General features: G+C 29.0%; 1 protein-coding gene across 1 annotated transcript in view; it reads right to left on the reverse strand.

Annotated features, from left to right (window-relative positions):
• Window positions 1-15,676, reverse strand: part of LOC136989870 (SET and MYND domain-containing protein 4-like) — a 43,728-nt gene extending 28,052 nt beyond the window's left edge. The window contains exons 1-3 of the mRNA XM_067288160.1: window positions 15,495-15,676; window positions 4,149-4,290; window positions 22-135 (exon numbers count right to left, since the gene is read on the reverse strand). Of these exons, the coding sequence (XP_067144261.1) occupies window positions 22-135; window positions 4,149-4,290; window positions 15,495-15,637 (399 nt within the window). The 5' untranslated portion in view covers window positions 15,638-15,676. The remainder of the gene's footprint in view (window positions 1-21; window positions 136-4,148; window positions 4,291-15,494) is intronic.
• Between the last annotated feature and the right edge of the window lie 2,435 nt (window positions 15,677-18,111).

The following is an 18,111-nucleotide window of genomic DNA, read 5'->3' on the forward strand; positions in this document are numbered from 1 at the left end:
TTATTAACAATTAACACTTGCCTTATATCTATGAAGATGAAATAAAGCAGCTGATCTATTACCAAAACCTACAGCTAATTCTTCGATGTGGCTTCCAGCATCATAAGTATCAGGAAAAGGAGCTGCAAGTACACTCTGAAAAAAATATCATAATTTCAGAAATTCATATTTGAAAAATTATATATTAATAATGAAATGTTACATATATCATCATCATCATCAATAATGTCTACCATAAAAAAGATTACCACATGCAACAAACACAAAACATCAAAAAATCTAGCAGCATATATTGAAGATAACTAATGTTTTCAACTACAGTAGAGAACCGAAAATCGGAATCAATTGGGGACTGGGGTTGTTCAGATTAGTCATTTGTTCCGATTACCGATTATGTACGAAAAAATATATTAACCTGTCCGATGTTCAAATTTTTCTCCGTTGTGTGTCGCTTCGTGTTGAATTTTCGTCGATTTTAAGCCTAACGAAAATTTTTATAATAATAATTGAGGCTATCGTATCGTTAAAAATTATTTCTGCATTTTGTACAAACAAAATAAATATATTGAAGAATATAAAAACATGAAAATTATACTTTAGAAGTAAATTTAATATCAAAAACGTTCGATTCAGCATGACAGTCCGACTGAAAAGCGTTCCAATTACCGGGGTTCCGATTAACGAGTCTCTACTGTACTTTTAGTGGTCACCCTCAGGTTAGAATAAAAGAGTGGGAATTCAAACATATCAAACAAGCATTTGATTGAGCAGTGGTAATCATTATTGCCAGTTTAGAAATGAAATACTTGTTTTAATCTATCTCAAAAAATGACTTCCATGCTTGTGATAAGATGTCATAAGCCTTATAGTTTATGGCCATGTTTCTGTCTGTTGGCTCTATATATTTCAAATTTCTTTAAGCTCCTAGATGAGCCTTGTTGCTAGTATGGTGCCTTGTTAAAAGAAACTTTGATTTGGTTGTGTTGCAAATGTTGTTAGGGGTGTGGAGGTGAGACCCTTTTCAACTGAACTCTCATGCTCTTTTAATTGGAACTACAATGAAAGAAAGGTAGCCCCTATGTATTGAAGGTAGACTCTGTGGTCAAAATCAGGAATGAAACACTCTGGGAGTTGTTTTTTATAAATGGGGTCTTCAGCATTTTTAAGGTGTGTGTAAATAGTTGGGTTTCATTTATAGGTGGTATTCAAGGCCTTCACTATTTCTTTAAAGGTGTGTTTGAGTTGTTCATAATAGTAGTTGAAAATGCACGTTCTCAATTACTTTTTACAAATAATTCAATAAATGTTTTTGGATTTTTTGGTATTTTGTGTTTGCTGCATCTAAGCATCCAGTTATGTGCATTTATTTACCATGTGGACTTTTAATGTAATTAATTATCATCATTTAAATTGTACCATTAAATACAATAAACTTTTAAATTATCAATACAAGTACTCTTCACTTTACGATCGAGTTTCGTTCCGATGACTATGCTGTTAAGTGAATTGGTCGATAAGTGAGGAGCTTGCACTGGGAATATAGGATCGTTGTAAAATTATCCAAATTATGCAACAAACTTCAAATTTATTCATATAAAGACTATTATAGTACACTATTAGCAAATTATAGTACGCTTAGTGTGCATGTCACCATTCGCCACCGACCGACACTCAAGCTGAGAAAGGGGATTCCCCAAATTGAAGTTCGAAACTCGATTGGTCATAAGTGTGAGTGGTCATTAAGCAGATAGGTCGTAAAGTGAGGAGTACCTGTATTGTGCAAAAAGTGTAATGAATGCAAAAAGAATTATAAACTTATTTAGCTTTAACATTAATAACATTTTAATGCTAAGTCTATGATGAAAACTAAAAAGTGAATTACTAAAATATATTTCAGTGAAATAACTGAACTGATGGAATAAGGCAACTGAACACTTAGGTCATCTATAAAGTAAGGTGACTTCTGGGAGAGAATGAAAAACTGGCCCCTTGTAGCTCAGCCAGCTCATTGGAGAGTGCAAACCTGTAACCAACTATCAGTTTTAAGTGGTTTTATTTATTCTGTCACTGATAGCTTTCAGTGAAATAAACAAATAATGCTATTTTTAATTTTTATGTCATTAATATTATCATAAAGTGCAGTAAAACTCTATAGTAAAGCTCTGCCACACATGTTAAAGTTAAACTGCTATTTTGACCCTTAAATCTTTGTTAAACAATGAACCAATTTGGATGAAATTTAAATAATTCAAAGACACAAAGTAAAGCTTGAAGCCTTTTCCGTGATGATGTTTGTTTTCTGATTTATTACCATGGTAACATTGCTTCATCCAGAACTTCCTATAGTTGTAGCCTTTGTAATGTGCACTTTATTTACATGTTGAGTCTTACTGTCAAATTAGTTCCAGTATTCTTATGCCATAATTTTCAAAAGTTTCCTTTATTTAGATGTTTTTGCTGAATTTTACTTTTCCATCTGGTTTTACCTATATTTTTTTTGGAATCCACATATATTTTAAAGGGTATGTTCAAGAAGGGCTAGTTTCAGCATAATGCTACCTACTTATGAATCAGTGATTGCCAGCAATATCATACAACATAAAATGAAAATTTTATGACTGGGGGTATTTTGGGGCATGTCACCATTCGCCACCGACCGACACTCAAGCTGAGAAAGGGGATTCCCCGGTTTGGGGGTATTTATTTTGGGGGTATTTATTTGTATATAGAAATTTTAATGTCTTATACTTGTAATTATATCTCATTAACATGATATAATTAACAATAAAATGTTAAAATAAAATACCAATCCTGCAGCTGTTGTAACTTCTCTCTCTCCTTCTTCAACCAATGGTTGGTGGGCAAACATGGATTTGTGCAGTCTTATAGCTTCTCTCATTGTTTAGCTGTTTTATCTGTTTGTAAGGCCTTTTCCATAATAACTTGAGATATTCCACTATGGATCTTCCATGTCCTTCTTTGCCCTCTATCTTGTCTTCCAATAAAACATTCACCCATTCCAAGTGTCGAATTAGGTGGCCAATGTAAATTTCTCCTTTCCTCTATTATTCTCAAAATCTGTCTCTTCTCTGTTGCCTTTTCCAAAACATCCTCATTCCTCTTTCTCTCCGTCCATGACACTCACATTATTCTTCACCAGCACCATATCTCAAAGGCCTCCAGTTTTCTTTTCTCTGCTGTTTGGAATGTCCATGTCTCCGAACATCAATAAGTTAACACCTGTCATTTCCTACAGAATGCCTGTTTTGCTTGGGCTATTCTTGCTGTAACATCTCTTTCACTACTTCTATCTGAGATAATTATGCTTCCTAAGTACATGAACTCATTGACTTCTATTTTTTCACCATCCAAATAGACATTCATTCTTCCTTGTTCCTTTTTTTTGAACATCTGATTATCTTTGTTTTTTTCCTATTTATTCTCATTCCATATCTTCTTTTAAATTGTTCATTTAAATTTTCAAGAGCTATCTCTAGATCATCTACATCTTCTGCTATCACTGCGATGTCATCAGCAAATCTTATTGTGCTGTACAACTTTCCATTCACTTTTATACCTTTTGTAGAATTCTGCATATAATATAGTGTAAATTCTATAAGAAGTTACAAAGAATTCTTTGTAACTTTTTATAATTTCTAATTTGCACACTTGTTGTGCAAATATTGATTAAAATCCAATTACAATTTATAGTTTTGCAGAACAACTTGTAATAGAATTTGAATTTTTTTATTAATTATTAAATTATAAATTTTTTTACAGATACCAATGTCTATTAGTTAAGACAAATTTTCTGAATTATTAATAAATTTAATTAGCCAATTATAATCAAAAAATTAATTTTTAGTTTGATTCATTATATAACTTTAGATTTATTTTATCAATATTTACATTTATTATCATTTAATCTAATATTTGTTTGAAGTTGTTTTCCAAAACTGTTAATATTATTTGATCATCTACATAAAATTTGAAAACTGCTTTGTAAGACACCTGAATTACTTTTTCTTTCTGTTCTGTTCAGATAATCTGAACAAGGTCCATTTGTTAATATGAAATTCTACACATGATTTTCTAGCTTCATTTCAAATGAAGCCAATGAAATACATTAATTTTACATGTTTACATACCTGAGTATAAAATTCTACAGCTTTTTCATATTCTCTATTTTGAAAACATAAATTTCCTTCTGCTCTCAACTCTGATGCTTTTTCCCAGTATTTCTTATGACGACTGGAACACAAAGTATTCACCCATCGTTGTACTTTTCCCCTATTTAAAAGTAAATAAATTATTATTTTTGTTCCTTATGTCAAAGACAATTAATTTGCAAAAGCTGAAATAAAATGAGCTTAAAACTGACATAGATTTCCATAAATAAGTATAAGCTAAATTTCATCTTTCATTATATTCTCAAGTAAATATTTACATGTTAATGACCAGTTTCAGTTGATAAAAAGTCATTGGAAATGTTAAACAGTCGAAGTTCTTAAAAATGCTTTTACTTTTTTCTTTATTATCTAAACTAGGCTTATTCAGTTAAAAACTTAAAATCTAAACAAAAATGAATACTAGTATACAGTAAAACCTGTCCAAAATGGAACCTAAACAAAACAGAAATCTGCCTACATGGAAACAATTCTTCAGAATGGACCAATTTTCTGTTTAAAATGAAAACTTGCCAAACTGGAAAAAATATTTGATACCATGTGATTCTGATTTACACAGGTTTTACTGTAGGTTAATTTATATTTCAAATTGTTTTAAATATTTATTTCATGGTTTTATTTTTCTGATTTTTGATTCTTTTTCATGTGGGTACTAAGACGGCCTTTCTCCCCTATATTTGTAATGGGTTTGGCAGAACCTACAATGGAGCAGCTGGGTGGTAAAGGATGGGGCTTGAGATATGCAGGACAGACAACCTCCAGAAAAATTCTGGGGTTTTTAAACATCCAAATTCAATCCTGGATCCCAGAACAATTAGCTGATGCCTTAACCACTTTATCCATCTGGCCATCTCATTCAAAAGTTACAAAGCATCTGACAATGCAAATATTACAGTTAAGCAAGATAATTAAAGTAATATAAAAATTCAAATCAATTTTAAAGTTCAAATATTATGCAAATTATAAGATTTAATATAGACAGAAGTGATTTTATTAAAAATTTCTTGTTTAACATTACTAGTGACTTTTTTATTAACTAGTTTATAGCTAATGAGTATACATATAATTTTGCAGTTTTATTTTTATACCTTAAAATTCAAGTAATATTTTCAAATGGTTTGGATTAGATTAATAGGACAGGCCAATGCAATCTACCAAGAGCTGCTTCCCAGAGGACTTCTATGAGAAACTAGATCCCAGTTAGGTCTTACACATATGGCAAAAATCCAGAAATCATCATGCAGCCAGCCCATTGGTAAGATGCAAACCCACATGCCAACCAGTGTTTGGTAGTATTATACACTCAGCCATTAGTTGGCAAATTTGTTTTAACAAACTAATTACGTTATGAACTAAACAATTTTTTTTTTTAATCTTTATTACATGGAATGTATAAAAGTAAATATTTTAATATATTAATTTAAAAAATAGATAATACAAATAAGATTTGTTTATAGGTCATATTGCTTTTAAATACATTAATTAAACACATTTACACTTTATAAATATAAAAATAAATGAATAAATTCTTGTGGTTTCCAAATAAACAATTTTATTTTTAGATTAATTTAAAATGTATTTTTGTTAAGCTAAATTTAATTGTGATAATGATAAAATGTTTATTTAAAAACCACAAGAATTTATCAGTTTACTTTAATTCATCATATACATTGAATGAATGTGTGATTAAAAAAATAAATATAGAAAATATTATGCTTTACTATTTAATAAATTTCTGTAATTTCTTATAAGCAACGAACAAATATGGAACTATAATTAACTTTTAACTCTCAGCACCATCCCTGCACTTCCGGCAAACATAATTATTACCATATTTTACGGACTATAAGATGCACCTGAATTTTGGAGGCAATTTTTTGAAAAAAAAAGTGTGTCTTATAGTCCGTAAAATACGGTAATAAATATGTTTGCTGGAAGTACAAGGATAGTGCTGAGAGTTAAAGGCTTGTAATTTCTTATTAGTCAGAAAGAAAACTTGGTGTAAAAAACTATTTTGAAAAATTTATAATAAATACAGTAGAGTGTCGTTTATCCGAAAGCCAGTCAACCGAAAGCTTTCCAGTCAGACTGTGTCGTGCCGAATCAAACGTTTTTGATACTAGATTAACTTCTAAAGTATAATTTTTTCGTTTTTATATTTTCCAATATATTTATTTTGTTTGTACAAAATAAAGAAAAAATTTTTAACGATACAATAGCCTCAATTATTATTATAAAAATTTTCGTTAGGCTTAAAATCGACGAAAATTCAACACGAAGCGACACGCAACGGAGAGAAATTTCAACATGGGATAGGTTAATATATTTTTTCGTACATAATCGGTTATCCGAAAAAATCAGTTATCTGAACAACCCCAGTCCCCAATTGATTCGGATATATGACGCTCTACTGTAGTCTTTTTTGACATTTCCTATAGTTGCTGTATATCAAACAATGATCAGATAAGTTTTGTTGATAACACTATTGAACTAATGTCTGAGTTCAAAATGATTCAATGCACTGGAACTTTTTGATTTTGATATAATGGAAATGACATTAATATACATTATAAATTAGCATTTGTATATTCTGCTTAATTGATGCACTTTTGAGTACTGAATTTGAATAATGCAAATGTTTTTAGCCTAGTTAATGGGCCAAAAATATTTTTATTATTCAAATTTTACTGCTGTTAGGGTGCATTAATTAATCTTAGTAACCATAGTGGCTAAATCACCTTTATTTGTATATTCCTTTTAAAGTAACTAGAAAATATCTGTTTGATTGATCAATATGCCAAGATGTATCATCTATTACTGCTCAGCAATATAGAGCTAGTGGAACTGAGTTGAGCACCACCTGTACGAAGGCAAAGAAAACTGCTTCACGAAAACAAGTGCATCTTTGGGTTGGATGGTTGGATACGTACTGAAACGCAGTGCTTGTTTTCTTCTGTGATAATGAACCACAGATTTCTCCCACACAAAACTTCAAAAAATAACTGTTGTATGGTTAGCTATAGTGTTACCTATATTACTGCATCACCAGGTTCAAAAGTTAACCAGTAATGTGTGATAGTATTTTTTTAAAAATCAATATTAATATCGATAATACGACATACATGCAGAATCAATACATTAAGTCAACTAAATAAAGATGGAAATAAAGCCAAGTGTTTAATTAAAACTCAACTTTGGGTTCATAGTCCAACAATCAACGAAACACAATTTCAAAGAAGAAACATTAAGTCAAATGATTTACAGTCACTTCTTGACTTACGACCATTCGCACTTACGATGAAAAAATTTCATTAAAAAATTTTTAAAATGTATCAATTTTTTATAGTTTTCGTCAAATACAGTCAAACCTGTTTTTGTGCGGTCTTTTTCTGTGCGATTTTTATTTGTGCAATTTGTTTTGTGTGGTATATGAAAATTTCAATCAAATTGGAACATAATTGACTCCTGTAAAATTTTTAAAAACTCTATTGGTTGTTTCCTATGACATCAGCAGGATTTTTCATTTTTTATTCAGAAAAATGTTTTTCTCATACGTTTATTTCGGTCCCCTCTTATTTTAATAGCATAAAAACCATAAATATTATGTTATATTTGAACAGATGGGATAAATTAGCTTCCCTCCAGCTTTAGACTGCAAGTGTGAAATTTCACTGCTTGTTAAATGAAATAACACTTCCTGCAGCTATATTTATCAAATAAAATCATTATTTAACGATTATTTTTAACTTTTTAATGTTAGATTGGTATATAAGTGGAAATAATTAATTAATATAAAAATTAAAATTCTTAGAGGATTTTTTCCCCATTAGGTGTTGCAGAAAAAGGCCCAAGGAGTTAAAAAAGCAATTCCTAGTTATTTCGTACGGTTTCGAGTTATTTTCTACGTGAGACTTTTTTATGCGGTCCCTATTCACCGCATAAAAAAAATATTTTTTTTAATTGTGTTGCAAAAACTATTTTTCATAGCCACTCGTGAAGTTTCACGCGATTTTTTTTATGCATTTTCTTTTATGCGGTCCCTATCCCCCGCATAAAAACAGGTTTGACTGTATATATCACATACATATATATCTTGCGATTATTTCCATCATCTTTAGTTTTGTTCTGCAGTTAGTTACCCTTTGCATATGCTTGTATAAGATGGCTAACTGTTTTGTTGTTAAATACAGTCACTTCTCGACTTACATCTGAAGTTTCAAAACCAAACCCCGTCATAAGTCGAGAAGTGATTGTATTGACTAATGCAGGCATTACTTTGACCATAAACTGCTGAATGTATGTATATCGGTATATTATATATTATTTTTAAATATATACTTATAAATAATATATAAATTTATAATTTATCAAATTTCTATTTATTAAAATATATTTAGTGTTACGTGTAACATACAAAATTCATACAGGATAAATTCATATATTGCAAGAATGCTATTATTCCTCAACAAGAATCAAATGAACAAAATGTTGAAACAAAAGTAATGAACATGAAGTACTAAACTTTAAAATTATCACATTGAAAAATCACTGGTAAGATCATCAGAATCTTCCTCACTAGAATGATTTTTTATGGTTGAAGCAGATGATGGTTTCCAAGTGTAACATTTTATCGTTGTTGCTTTTAAGCAGCTCCTTTGCTAATAACCAGTCTTCACAGGAATCGGTAAGAACTCGATTTTGTAGTTTAGTTTTTATTAAATTTAATTGCAAAAAAATACGTTCAACTGCTGCACTTGAATGAGGGAGCAATAAAAACATCTATTTACTGCCAAAGTAAAGTAAAAAAATATAGAAATATAGAATAAAAATAATTGTTTTGAAAGGTACTAAATTGAAAGGAAAGATATTAGGATTTCACGAATGGTACTAGAAAAATGGTGTTGGGTATCTTGGTACTGGAACAAGCAAAAAGGTACTAGATTAGTACAAAAGTACTAGGTGGAACAACACTGGTGCTGCCTTTGTAGCCCCAATTCTGTTACCCGGCGTCACCGCTGGAGGCGCCTCAATCTAGTTTCGCCGTTCCTTCCACTAGCTTTATAATGTAATATAATACAGTTGACAATGGCTAGTTAAGCTAGCTGAAAATTTGTTTATCCAAAATTAAATGCTGGATTATAAAGATTTTTTCTTGTTTTTATGCCTATATTTAAAAAATAAATTTACATTACTTAGCCATAGCTGCTACCTTAAGCATTTTGAAACTATATAAATAATTTTACATTACTATTGCATCTTTTATTCTAAATCATTCTACCTAAATGCTCTCTTATAAAATTAATTTTTTTTAAATTTAAGTGTAAAGAATTTTAATAAAAAAGCTTTTTTCATTTAAGAAAAAAATAAATTTCCAAAATTTCTCCAATTACTTTTACATTCTTATTTTTTAAGGAAGCAAATATAATTCAACTTTTTAAAGATTACTTTTAGACTAGAATATTAACTTTAAACTCAAGAGTTGTAGATTCAAACCATATTCCAGATCAATCTTTTAACCCAGACACTTATAAATTAATAATTAATTCAATTTTAATTATTAAAATAGTTGACAGTTAATGATACTTCTTCTTCCAGCCAAATTTTGTTTTAAACTAATTAAATTCTTGCTGAAAAATAATATAGAAAATAATAAAATTTGTTTCCTTAATTTAGTTGTAACTTCTATTTATTTGATTTCTATATTCCCAGTTTTGTATAATCAATTTTGAATAATATAAATGATGACATTTTTCTCTAATACCATGTTTATATTTTTTGTATTAAACAAATATAATATGAAAATAAAAATTTTAAAAAATAATGCATAGATAATATAAAACTTCATATTCATATAAAATACATACAAATTATGGTAATGTAGAATTTATATAGCAAAAGTTCTTATGTAGCAACTACTAAAAAATATTAATTAAGTTTAACATAAATTTATTTAAAGTGCTTTTTACTTTATTATGTTTTATTAAGTTATCTATAAAAATTATAAATTCAAAGCCAATTATGCTACTTTTAAACATTATAATACACAATGCAAAGGATATTTAATTATACAGATAATTTAATCACATGTTTGAAATATTTTTAGCTCATATAATTAATTTGAAAGCATTTATTATTTAATAATTGTAAATTTAAAATGTGATGAGAAAAACAGAATTGATAAAATAAAGCAACACCATACAGGTGATCTATCAAGGGAAGACTTTCTATGAGAAACTAGCCTCTATTTAGGTGCTATATGTATGAAGTAAACCCAGAAAACTTCCATATGCCCTGCCCATTAACGAGATGCAAGTCTGTGATCCAACTACCATGTTCAGTGATCTTTACCATTAGGCCATTACTGACAATGAGAAAAATAGACCAATAGCCTACTTTTTTCATATTTTAAATTTTTATTATAATGTTAGGATTTCAACTATGTAGATTTGTCTACTCAAACTATTTTTTTTTTTAATTAATTAATGTATCATTCAAAGCTGAAATTTTTACTAACAATAATCAATCATACATCTTTGTCTTTCAGCAATACTTTATTAAAAGCAAATGTTGTTTATATAACTTTACATATCTAATTATTTTTATTTAATTATTTTATTTTTTATTTAATTTGATGCATTAGATTAGTCAATTTTTCAAAAAAAACTTTTTTTTTAAAAAAAAAACCTTTAAACAGGTTAATAAAAAACAAAAGCAATTTCATTAATAATTGCATCATAAGAGTTTCAGACCTGAAAATATAATCTGCCATTTTCACCTTCATATCATTTAATGTTTGCTTGGGAAGTTGTCATTCAGATAAATAATTTTGCAATGCTTAAGTATTTTATTGTACCAAAAAAGGATAAATATAGAACTTGAATTCTAAAACTTTGATAAAGTATATGAAATTTCTTCCAATATAATTCAAGTTACAAAATAAAGAAGATTGTATTTGACATGAAACAATGTATATGTGCACATGACCCCACACACACACATTATAATCTTAAGAAAAAACCAAAAACATTTAAAATCCAGCATTAAGTTTTTTGAAAAACAAATGTAGCAGGATAATGCAGTCCTTTGGGGCAATGCCATTGTAGTTAGGAGAATCTACAACAGACCTAGCCAAATTTTTAGAAATGCTGCAGATATACAATCATTTTGTTACAAATTTTTTTGATTTATTATACTTTTTGATTTAAAAAGATCAAAAAATAATTTAAAATCAAGATCATTTTGCCTTTTGTTTATTTTTCATTAATTAAACATAGCTGATATGCCAAGAATTTGAGAAGTACAGTCAAACCTGTTTTTATGCGCTCTTTTTATGTGCGATTTTTATTTGTGCGATTTTTTTTAATGCAAATTTTTAATTTGTGCGGTATAGTTGGCGACTAGTCTCGTGCGATTCGTCATGTCTCACGTTGACTTATTATAGCTAAATAAACTTATTATAGCATAAATGCACTTATTATAGTAATATTATTGCATGAATATGCGAAAAATGAAATAATTTACTTTTTAAGTCAACAAAACACCACCTGGACAAAAATATGTAAAACAGACGATAGACCAGACGATGCAGTCAAGTGCTGACATCTGTTGTCAATAAATTCTATTTCGTACGGTTTTGAGTTATTTTCTATGTGAGACTTTTTTTATGCGGTCCCTGTTGACCGCATAAAAAAATTATTTTTTTAATTGTGTTGCGAAAACTATTATTTACAGCCATTCGTGAAGTTTCGTGAGATTTTTTTTAATGCGTTTTTTTTAATGCGGTCCCTATCCCCCGCATAAAAACAGGTTTGACTGTACATAGGACTCGTTAGATTTTAATTTAGCACTCCGATAAAGTAAAAATTCACTAATTACAGAAAATAATTTTATGAATTTAATATATATATATATATGTATATATATATATAAAATAGTATTTTTATTTGTTACTAGAGGAAAAGATAATCAAGAAACTAATGCAGCTAATTTTAATAATTAAATTATATTTATAAAATATCATTTTCTTAAAATATTCATTGTATGAAAAGTGATACGATAGAAACAACTTTCCTATAAATTAGATATTGTTAATAAATAAATATATATTTATTTCATTTAATTTATCACAAAATAATTATGATAATTTAATGGAAATAAACAAAAACATTTAATGCATTTACCAGAATTATTATTTAACTAAAATAATGACAATTCCAAAGAATAACCTTAAAAAAATTATAAGTTAAAGAAGGTGAAATGGAAAAAACATTATATCTTCTTTCAGTGGGAGAATTTTGTTTTTATTGAAGTTAGGTACAGTACATCAACTAAATAGATCAAAGAATATAAAGAAAAAAGGTAATTTTGGGATATACACAGTGTTTAGTGTTACTAGATTATAGATCAATAAAAGAAACCTTTCTTATTGAATTTCCATTCCATTAATCAATTTTCATTAAGAGTTCATTTAGTTGGCCTACAGTCTAGTTGATACATTATATCCTGCATATGCCAATATATTCCATGCATGAGGTCATTGAAAAATGTATCCTGTACATTTATCAATAACCTCATGCATGGAATATATATTTTAATGTAAGTGATCCTTATATTTTAAAATATACATATTATCAAATAGAAAAAAGTATTATATTACTTATTCTGTAAGAAAATTTAGTATAAAAAAATGGTGTAGAATTTTTCTACTTAAGTATAATCAATGTGTAAAGCAAAACAATGATAAGGTCTTTAAAAATATAACAATAATGCAAATTTTTATATTATAACAGATGTAATATAAAAATCTGCTTTATTAGTGTTCATTCTAATAACAGGTTTTTCTCGAACACTTTTATGCAACCAAGAAGACAAACAAGTGAATCAATCAGCTTAGTAGCCAAGACACCTACAGCAGATTTTTTCGTTATTGTTATATAATCAATGTATTAAAACTAAAGTAGAGCATCGTTTATCCGAAAGCTGATCAACTGAAATGTCAGTTAACCGAAAGCATTCCAGTTGGACTCTGTCCTGCTGAATCAAATGTTTTTGATACTAGATTAACTTCCAAAATATAATTTTTTTGTTTTTATATTTTTCAATATATTTATTTTGTTTGTACAAAATAAAGAAATAATTTTTAACGATACAATAGCCACAATTATTATTATAAAAATTTTCATTAGGCTTAAAATCGATGAAAATTCAACATGAAGCGACACGCGACGGAAAAAAATTTCAACATTGGATAGGTTAATATACTTTTTTTGTACATAATCGGCTATCTGAAAAATAAGTTATCCAAACAACAATAGTTCCCAATTGATTCGGATAAACGACCCTCTACTGTATTAAAGTCGGGTACCATATTGCAAGAATGATAATTAAAACAGTTAAAAAGCCAGAAAAAATAATGTTAAATACAAATAAAAACTGAAGAAATTCCAACTAATAGATTTTCTTTAAATTTTTCAATTAACACACAAAAAATATGCTTAAAAATAGTAAAGTCAATAGACTTTACTATTTTTAAGCATATTTTTTAAGTATATTACAATAAATATATTAAACATTTTTATATTATGTAGCTCATTGTATAAAATTTTGTGTCTATCACATGAAAAAATATGTTTAAAATTCCTTTTAAATTGGAAAATTAAAGTTTAAAAATTTATGAACCTGCAAGTATTTTTTAATAATGAAATACCAAAAAATTTAAATCTGTTTTGCACATTACAGAATGGTAGAAAACAAAAAAAAAATCATAAATGAATCACAAATATTTCCAAAGATATTCATGTATTTGTAAAATGTATAATTTAAAGCTTTTTTTGGAGATTATTTTTACTTATGAATATATTTTTTTAACATAAAAACTTCCAAATAAACTCTTAATTTTATTTATTTTTTAATAAAACATAATTTTAAAATAAAAATACAAGCTAAAAATAAGTCAATAAAAATCTATCATCTCCATTTATCAAAAAAAGCAATTAATAACAGCTTTTTTAGCTGTTATTAATTGCTTTATTAAAGAAGGAACTATTACATTAGGCCTGACAATGATTATTATAAACTACATAAAATTTATAAATAGTTTGATTAAGTCATAAATTTTTTCATTAAATAATACAATATATCCAAATATAATGTCAAAAATACTTGATGAATTAATCATATGTAACTATAATTCAAGATTATTATTTGATATTGTAATATTTTAGTAACTAGATAAAATGTTGGATAAACTAATAGAATTAATTCTATTATTTCCTCAATAATGATATCTAGAAGAATTAAAAACTGAAAGCCATTTAAATGTTTTCCAAAAAACAGATAAATAACTTTGAAACTTTTACTTCATTACACAAAACAATTTTATAATCTTTAATGAAGTGACAAAGGTACAATTGGGAGGACCTGGACACAAGTTAGATTTAAATGGAATATATCATAATATCAAGTCTCACCTCCTACTACCTGGCAGCCTCACCGTGGCTTGACAAAATCCCTGTTGGAAATAAGAAAAAAGTCCCTCTTTGCAAAAAGCTTGTTAGAAACAGCAAAAAATAGGATTTTTATTTTATAATGTCTCATGAAGTTTCGAAAACAAGTAGTTTCAATATTGTAAGTATTGAAAAAATGGCCTTCCTCACATATACAAATTAAAATATATCAGTCTAGAAATCACAAAAACAAATATTGAAATAATGTAATATTTTATCCGTTTTTTAATAACATCTTCCAGATTTAACACGATTAATCAGGACACAACCAAAAGTTTAATACTTTGTTTCTATTGCAAATACTTTAAATATTGGCTGGAAGTATCAAGCTATTTATATCCTACCTTATTATAATTGCTTCGTTTGTTTATATTGACAAATCATTACCTAGAAAATTAAATGGAAAAAACAGGAGAGACTTCTATTACCAAATGATTGAAATATTTTGCTAATAAATTTTTATATTTATTGTGAAAACTACTTTTAAAAATACATCACACCATGGAATTATATTTCACTATTGATTTTATATATGCACATATACTTTACTAGATGATAAGATTCAAATTAATTTTGGATCTTAACATCAAATATCATTTTTGCAGTAAAGATAAACGTTTATAACTCATTTCTTTGATTGATATTCATAATAATCATTGGGAAATATAATAATACAATAGTACGTGCTACTAAGTTAAATGATCAATCAAATCAAAATTTCCTTTTTGAGAACCGGTCGATAACATCTGTAGCTCAGACCATATCAAACAAAACTCAAATTTTCAATAAGTACTTTCCATACTTGGCATATTCGTCTTTTAAACAGAAGTCCACTCTTTCCTCGTTGGTTTTAAGTTTGACGAAACGTGGAAGCGTTCTAGATTTCCTGATATGATCCAAAACATCGTCAAGCACTTCTTGCCAACATGTCTGGTTGGAAGCCATTACATCATCTCTTTCTTCCCAAATACACGTTGCCAGATCCTTAATATAGGTTTTCATTTTCGAATTTTTTATTTATTTATTTATCACCTGAATATATTTATAGGAATATTTATATTTTTATTAATTTTGTGTCTATTATGAAAAATATTCAATAAGAATATCTTCTGTGGATTGGTAAAAAAAAAAAAAAATTGATTTATTATCTTGCCATAACAACAAAATGGATTAACGTTGGTATTTATATTAGAATTGCTAACCCGATAACAATATGATCTATTGAATTAGCATATTGAATAGATCATAATGTTGAGTTAACAATACTAATTCAATACATTATGCTGTTTTTCAACTTGAATCGAATACAATACTTTTCTATTGTATTTTATCTGAAGTTAATGCACAAGATTAATACTGTACTGTACAATACATCTTCAATATTGATACTCTTATGAAAACCATGGGCGCAATTCCAGCATTTTCAGTCTATTAACGAAAACAACAAAACGGTAGTTGTTTTATTGGATGAGAACCAGTGACTTTTAACTATGGCAGCAATAAAAATCAAGCTTAAATCCTAGATCCCTAGTTCTCTACATTTTTCTTTCATACTTAAGACAAGTCGGACAAAGTCGAATGAAGGGCATGGGAGGGGTTGAGCTTCAGTGGACGTCCTCCCCTTCCCTTTGTCCGACTTGTCTTAACCATTACATGGAATTTTACAAAACATTAAATTTTATACAGTTTATTAAAAATCTCTTGTATATTTCGTTTCTATTTATAGTATCTATCATTCATAAAGAGATAGAGGTTTTGTTGAACGTCGAAGAGAGGAGGGAGGTTACGGAAACTTAAACAGACTGGGACGAGAGAAGGAGGGCGGGCGAGTAAAATTTTCAAGAAAAATGTGGAGATAATTTATGGACTGCCCCAAAGTGTTCGAGCTGAAGGAATCAACGATCGAAATTATTGTCAAATGTTATACGACATCGTTACGTACTGTACAACGCATTGTGTCGCGATGTTTTGTAAACGTTTTTCCGTTACGTCAGCGTTTCTCAACCTGGGGGTCGCGGTGATATTAAAGGGGGTCGCGAAACAATAATGAAATCATTTTATGAGAAAAAATCATTTATTATAAACTTATAAGCATTTTACTTACAATAAGTACACAAGTAAAGGAAAAAAAATTAATGTGATGGTTGCATTTGTTTATCATTTAAAATTTTCTCCATACGTGGATCTACGTTAGAAACACACAAAAGCAAATTGTTTTCGAGTGATAAAAGACGATTCCTGTATTTAGTTTTTAGCGCAACCATAGACGAAAAACCCTTTTCAAGTGGTGCAATTGCCAGCGCCTCTTTTATACTAGTGACAGCACTTGTTCAAACGCATCCATATGCATGTTCAAACATGATCTCACAGCGAGTATTATAGAAGGAGATCAAATTACAAAGAGCACGTACACATCAAGTTGGAACTTGTAAATTGCTCATGTATGTACACGTCATACATGCATGTTCATACCCGTCGCTACAAACGCAGCGACATAAAATACAGTGGTGCCTCATATAACGTACTTAATTCGTTCCAGGTGCACGTCCGTTAAGTGAAACGTCCGTTATACGAAACGCATTTTTCCATAGAAATACATGTTAAAACATCTAATTCGTTCCGCAGCATAAAATAACCGTACTGTATCATAAAAAAATGAACATGGGGTGCGTTCTTTTATTCCTCCGCGTAACTCTGCGCGAGCGACATCCGTTTAAAAATTCCTGCGGAACGCGTTCCTAAATTCCGGTGGGAGTGCACGCCGTCGAACGGCAAAAACGGTCGCTTGTAGCAGTAGTTTACGGTGAAAAGCAATATGGCGTCCTCCATGGCTCAGATAGTTTCGTTTCCGGGTCCATTACGTGGTTTTATGAACGAGAATTTAGAAATTGTGAAAGCGCGAGTTAGCGCACGCGGTGATGTAAGTGTCTTTATGAATTTTTTTTCGAGGCTATTTTGAATGCACTTTCAACAAATAATCCATTTTATGGTTAAATTTTACAATTGGGACTCTTCTTTCGCCTTTTAAAACTCATATTTCAGAATTATAGATTTCTCCATCACGATACTATCGATAGTGCGGGCGCTGCCATCTTTCTTTCTTTGACCGTCGTTTCTAAATGCCTACAAACAGCAGCGCACTCCCGTAGTAGCGGAGATGCATTAAGGAACGCGCCCATGGAGCAGTCACCAATTATGCCGGAAAGTCTGTTGTTCGCAGCGTCCGTTATTCGAGGCGTACGTTATACGAGGCACCACTGTAATAGGAATAGTTGTACTACATTTTTTATACTGTCGGTATTTTTTTAACGAAAACAAGGCAGAGATGGACACACAACAGTGGGAATTTATAGGTATACAATTTTTTTTCAAAAACAGCCCAATAAAGTACTCTCCAATAACCAAGTGGATAAAACCAT

This window comes from Centruroides vittatus, unplaced genomic scaffold, assembly GCF_030686945.1.
Source record: "Centruroides vittatus isolate TY-2023 unplaced genomic scaffold, ASM3068694v2 scaffold_769, whole genome shotgun sequence".
Classification (NCBI taxonomy): domain Eukaryota; kingdom Metazoa; phylum Arthropoda; class Arachnida; order Scorpiones; family Buthidae; genus Centruroides; species Centruroides vittatus.